Here is a 6,016-nt window from a genome sequence, read left to right on the forward strand (position 1 = left end):
AGAGGCAGGTGAGAGTGACAGGGTGGCAGGTGAGAGCGACAGGGTGGCAGGTGAGAGCGACAGGGAGGCAGGTGAGAGCGACAGGGTGGCAGGTGAGAGCGACAGGGTGGCAGGTGCGTGCATGTGAATCAAGACAAAGTCCATGACAAGTTCTCCCAACCCCCCCACAAAATAACGTGACAGAAAAAAGACAACGTCACATTCATGTGAGGCTCAAATGAAATGACATATTTCTCTTCTTCTCTTTTTAATGGAAGCACGTATTTTCTAAGTATCTAAATATAGCAACATGTAAATCTCCCTGATTAGGAATACGTATCTACTAAATGTTGTGGCTGCAACTTTTAGAGCCACCATTCAAGAGTCCTTTTATTGCCATTATTAAAGTACAACGATACCGAAGTAATGGGAATTCAAAGTGACGCACAGCTAAGCTACTTTAGGGGTGGTCACCACATCTACAGTTCAAAGCAACATTTGTATGGAAGAGGAGAAGGGCAGGGTTAGTCTGTGGTTGAAACCATTAAGATTAGTCTCTAAAGTAGCTAACAATATTCACAGTCTATTATATGATGCCAGGATGCTACAGGGAGCTAACGCCTATGAAGCTGGCTTCTGTTGGGTGTTTTGGGGGGTGGGGTGGGGCGGGGGGGTGCTCAGATGGAAGGCAAGCCTCGCTCTGGGCCGGGCCTCATTGGACGGAGGGTATTGGGGAGCGGGAGCGCCTCTGCGGGCAGGGTGAGCCGTAGGGCGAGGTCACTGGAGACAGCCTCAGGGCGTTACCAGCCAAGCCCGCTGTGTTGTTTAAGCTTGGGGATTTCTCACAGCCTTCCGATGAGCGGGCGAGGGTTCAGGAACGGGACATGAACATACACAGGCACGCGGTCAAGTATTCCAAGTCCAAGCCAGCCAAGTGAACGGAACAAGACAGGAGACAGGAGTGAGACAGAGCAACAGTACATACACACAGTGATTCATGCACATGTATTTTCTCACGACACAGGTTAGACGGCAAATGTCCATTTAATTGAATATGTTGACAGGACTATTCTTTAATTACTGAATGTCTCATATAATGGCATCATTACTACGTTTTGTCACACAATTTATTCAAGCAATAATCTCTTACAAATATGTTCATATTTCAATTGCTAATTCAAGTGTTTTTTATATATATATCAGGCAAAAAATGGCTTTTCATTCAGGAGCTCTAGCATTTGTGTCGATGTCTACGAAAATCGCTGAAGTAAAGCCAGCATAAAAAACACAGGGCGTGCAAATGTAAAATAACAGTGTTTAAATGTAAAGCGCGTTGTCGATGAGTATGATAATTGTGGAAATGACGTAATGATAGCGGGCAAGAGAACGACGGTGATGAGACTGTAATAATGACTGTAATGACTGAAAGTAATCAGGGAAATATCACACTATCCTTATATGGCCTGATCAGCAGGTGGTGCGGGCCAACTGAATGTACATTCATTTATATCAGTTGTCCTTTTAAAATGTCCAGACGCCAGTGAGAAACAAACAAACGGCAAACCAGCCAGACCGTTAACAGAGCTGGCCAATCAGCTGGCACAAAGACAGAGGGAGAGTAAGAAAGACAAGCTAATTGAATTGTAGCATCATTAGCATACTGTAGATGGATCCATTTGTTTTAACGTTTACTCAAAAGGGACGGCGCGCAAATGAGGCCGCTTCAGAACCAGCCGAGCTGGCAGAACAAAGGGCAGCTTCAGCCTGTGCCGACAGGTAGCGCTGGGGACTAGAAAGGACCCCATGTTTTATGCATGAACCGCCGCACTACTGCGACCGCCACCGCTGACTGAGAAGGCTGAGACGAGGGCACAGCTGGACGCCCGCCTCGTGGCACCCAACTGTTCCACGGCCCATGATGATGATTCGTAGTCACCATGTGGTGGGTATGGGTCCGGGCGGTGGGAGGCCCAGGCTTGTCTCATGCCTGGCAGACTGCCTCAAGACCCAGGTTGGCTGTTAGCATGGCACAGCACTGTCCCGGTCCCCACGTGGGGGGCTGTGAGGTTTATGAACTGGTACGCCACAGAGATTTATTGACTGGCTTTGTGTGTGAGTGTGTCCATGTGATGATTGAGTTAAACAGGAGCACTATCTATGCAGACATCAGAGCTGCTTTAAGTCAATATCAAATCAATTAATCAACCATAACAATTTGAACCATAGAATGAATCATAATAAGAAAATACTTCTGGAACAGTTCAAAGTGTACTATACTAATAATGTTATAATTAACATGAACCCAAAATGACAGTAATAACCCTGCCATTCTACAATTACACACAGGGGAGTAGGTTGACTGCCAGACCCTTCAGCATGAGATTTAGATTGCCTTCTGGAGAGGCAGTTCACTTCTGATAAGAGGCAATCAGCCAAAGCGTAACGGAGTTCCATATTACAGTGTAGAATAGATGAACACAGCATTAACTGCTCAAGATGACAGAGATAAAGCTTGGGAATTAAGACAGTGAAGTACAATTTAGGCCTAAACGTTCACCAGGCCCAAAAGTTAATTTCTCATTCCAACAAAATGGTCCTTTTGTGTCCTTTTGAAGACACTATGCAGTATGGTTGTGAATTCTAACGCAACACAGGCAGCACCTGTACAAACAGCAGGTCATTCTAACGCAACACAGGCAGCAGGTCATTCTAACACAACACAGGCAGCAGGTCATTCTAACACAACACAGGCAGCAGGTCATTCTAACACAACACAGGCAGCACCTGTATAAACAGCAGGTCATGACCTCATAAACGACCTTGATTCTATTCCTATTATTTCTGTTTGTCTAGTGTCTAGTACTGCACTGTGTGGTGTTCTTTAGCCTACATTTCAGTGACGGCGTTTAGCATGCCTTTCAAAAGAGAGAAGGCTTATCGCGCACTTTGTCTGCTCTGTCTGGGGCGGCAGATGGATACTAACTTTATGATGACCTTTAGGGCACAGTGGTGGGCGGACTGGGTCGCCACACAACATGACCTTTCCACAGACACACTACAGGACTGTGCCACTACAACATCCCCCTATAGCCTCAGGCTGGATTACATTAGCAGACGAGGGCCTCTCTGTTTTCCTCTACTTCCCTGGAAGAAATTCAACATACAGTATGTGCAGATGCAGGAAGGATACTTTTCGTGGATCATCCAAGCGTTGAGGGGTGAGTAGTGTAAACTGGATGTAGCAGTAGGTCTCCCTTATCACACTAGCTAGACTTGTGGATTACGTTTAGTGGCGGTGTTTTAGTGACCAATACCATAAATTAAGCCCCACAGCCTTGAATGAGCAGTGACATAAACGCCTAAGTGATTTCGTTATGAATCACCATTAATGAATGATGATTTATGAATTCCCAATAAAGATGTAACAATGAATAATGGATAAATGTCAGGGAGGAATATGACATTGACATCTGCCATGCCTTTCAAAACCAAACAAAAGCCATGAGAATGGACACTTCCATGGTAACGGGTACTGATGCACATGCATAAGGATACTGATCCAGAGGGACGGTGCAGTACCTGTTTTCCTGATCCCACCGTCGGCAGGGCAGGTGTAGTCACTGGCAGCCAGCAGGAAGCACGTCCCCCCACTCCTCCGCTCCTGCTCTGGGGTGCTGGACCTGCGCATGGGAACCCTCTCCTCTGTGCTGGGGGACATGGTGACATCACTGCCTCCACTGCAGTCCCCTGACAGTACTGGTGACCGCAGGGAGAGAGGAGGAGGAAGAGGTGGAGGAGGAGGAGGGGTTAAGGGGGGTGGGGGGAAGAGGGGGCGAGAAAAAGGAGGGTCAAGGGATCGAATCAGGACACACATCAAACAGCCTCCCACATTAAGAGCGCTTGCCAAATGCCATGAGGACCAGGCGCGCTGGGGGACAGGGGTCAAAGGTAAAATAGACAGGACCCCAATCGATGGTCTCACCGCACCTAGTGTCTGCCTATAAAAGAGCTTGCCAAAAGCCAAAACATAAATATGCTTAAATGTATCATTACTCACATCTTATAATGAAAAAGCTTAATTAGAATTCATCTATTTAAAAAAATCAATTTTGAATTGAACATGTCATTTGATTGCACACAGCATATTAAGAATAAATAGCCAATGCTATTGTCTGCGTTTCAAATTACCCCCCCCCCCCCCCCCCCCAAAAAGAAAAAATGATCATGCTGGCTTCTCAACAGATTTAATATGTGTTGGAATACATTTATTAAAGCATGGCTAGTTCTGAACTTATTAAATGTTAATATTTCACATCTAATAAAGCAACATATTGCAAAGAAACCAGAGCATGTGCATACCCTGAGGAAATACTGGATTATACTGTAGTTAAAAGAAACCAAGGAGACAGGGGTCATCACTAATTTCCATCAATATCAGAGTGATTTACAGATGACCGCCTACATGGGAAAAACGGGCCTGTACAGTCAAGTCACAAATGAACAATCCCTACTTTAAAACCTCAAGCGTCAAATGCTTTTTATGTTTTCGTCCAAAATCTTATTAGTGAAGAATTATTTCACAGCAATCATTCTCATCTTCGACCCATCAATTCCTTTCACATCATTCTCTTATCTCCGTGGCAACTGGAGGATAGCTGTGACTGCGGGGCAGAAGTGCTAAATGGTCTATGGGCGTTCTATCAGCGGCGGTAGAGTCTCTCAAGGGGGGGGGGTCTGTTAAATGGCCGCCGTTTCCACCTGAATGAGATCCCTTATAGATTCCCCCATTTCCCTCCCCTTCTGTCTATACATGGATAACCTCTAGCCCACTGACAAATTCCACCTTAAGATACAATGGAGGAGTGCTAGCGGTCTCACCTGATTGGTTGCGCTCCAGCACCCTGCTCCCCTTTGTGTTGCAGAGGTCCCCCTGGGGGCTGTTGCAGGTGGTGTTGAGGTCTACCTTGAGGCAGGTTGGGGATCCCCCCAGTGCGGCCTGGGGGATGTGCCTCTTCCTCTTCTTGGGAAGCTTCTGCTTAGCCATGGCCAGCGAGTAGTACATCCCAAAGTTATTGACGATGACTGGCACAGGCATGGCTATCGTCAGCACGCCCGCCAGGGCGCACAGCGCGCCCACCAGCATGCCCGACCACGTCTGCGGGTACATGTCACCGTAACCCAGCGTGGTCATGGTGACCACGGCCCACCAGAAGCCGATGGGGATGTTCTTGAACATGGTGTGTTCGCCAGCCGTGGGGTCATTGGGGTTGGCGCCGATGCGCTCGGCATAGTAGATCGCAGTGGCGAAGATGAGCACGCCCAGGGCGAGGAAGATGATGAGGAGGAGGAACTCGTTGGTGCTGGCCTTCAAGGTGTGACCCAGCACCCGCAGCCCCACGAAGTGACGCGTCAGCTTGAAGATACGCAGGATCCTGACAAACCTTACCACTCTGAGGAAGCCTAAGACGTCCTTAGCTGCTTTAGACGACAGCCCGCTCAAGCCTACCTCCAGGTAGAAAGGCAGGATAGCAACAAAGTCGATTATGTTGAGCAGGCTCTTGACAAACTCCAGCTTGTCTGGGCTGAAGATGACGCGCACCATGAACTCCAGGGTGAACCAAAGCACGCAGACACCCTCCACGTAAGTGAGCGCCGGGTCCGTCTCGATTATGTAATCAGGACCCAGGTCCGGCAGGCTGCCGTTGAGCACCGCCTCAGACTTGTTGATGATGGTGATGGTGTTGAATGCCTCATGGGTCTCCAGGCAGAAGGTGGTGATCGAGACCAGGATGAAGAACAAGGAGGCAAAGGCCACAAACTGGAGAAGAGGAGATGAGAGAAGGAGACAGAGAGAGAGAGAGAGAGAGAGAGAGAGAGAGAGAGAGAGAGAGAGAGAGAGAGAGAGAGAGAGAGAGAAAAAGAGCGAGAGCGAGAGAAAGAGAGAAAGAGAGAAAGAGAGAGAGCGAGAGAAAGAGAGAAAGAGAGAGAGAGAACGAGAGAGAGAGACAGAGAGAGAGAAAGAAAGAAAGTAAGAAAG

General features: G+C 47.7%; 1 protein-coding gene across 1 annotated transcript; it reads right to left on the bottom strand.

Annotated features, from left to right (window-relative positions):
- Positions 1-691: 691 nt before the first annotated feature.
- On the bottom strand, positions 692-5,797 carry LOC311114076 (voltage-gated potassium channel KCNC2-like; the record flags this gene model as incomplete). Its single annotated transcript, XM_084189354.1, has 3 exons — positions 692-828; positions 3,559-3,735; positions 4,858-5,797. Coding segments are annotated over 3 exons (1,254 nt in total), but the record flags the coding sequence as incomplete, so codon positions are not given.
- Between the last annotated feature and the right edge of the window lie 219 nt (positions 5,798-6,016).

Source organism: Coregonus lavaretus (genome assembly GCF_964263955.1).
Source record: "Coregonus lavaretus genome assembly, contig: HAP1_SCAFFOLD_8153, whole genome shotgun sequence".
Lineage (NCBI taxonomy): Eukaryota > Metazoa > Chordata > Actinopteri > Salmoniformes > Salmonidae > Coregonus > Coregonus lavaretus.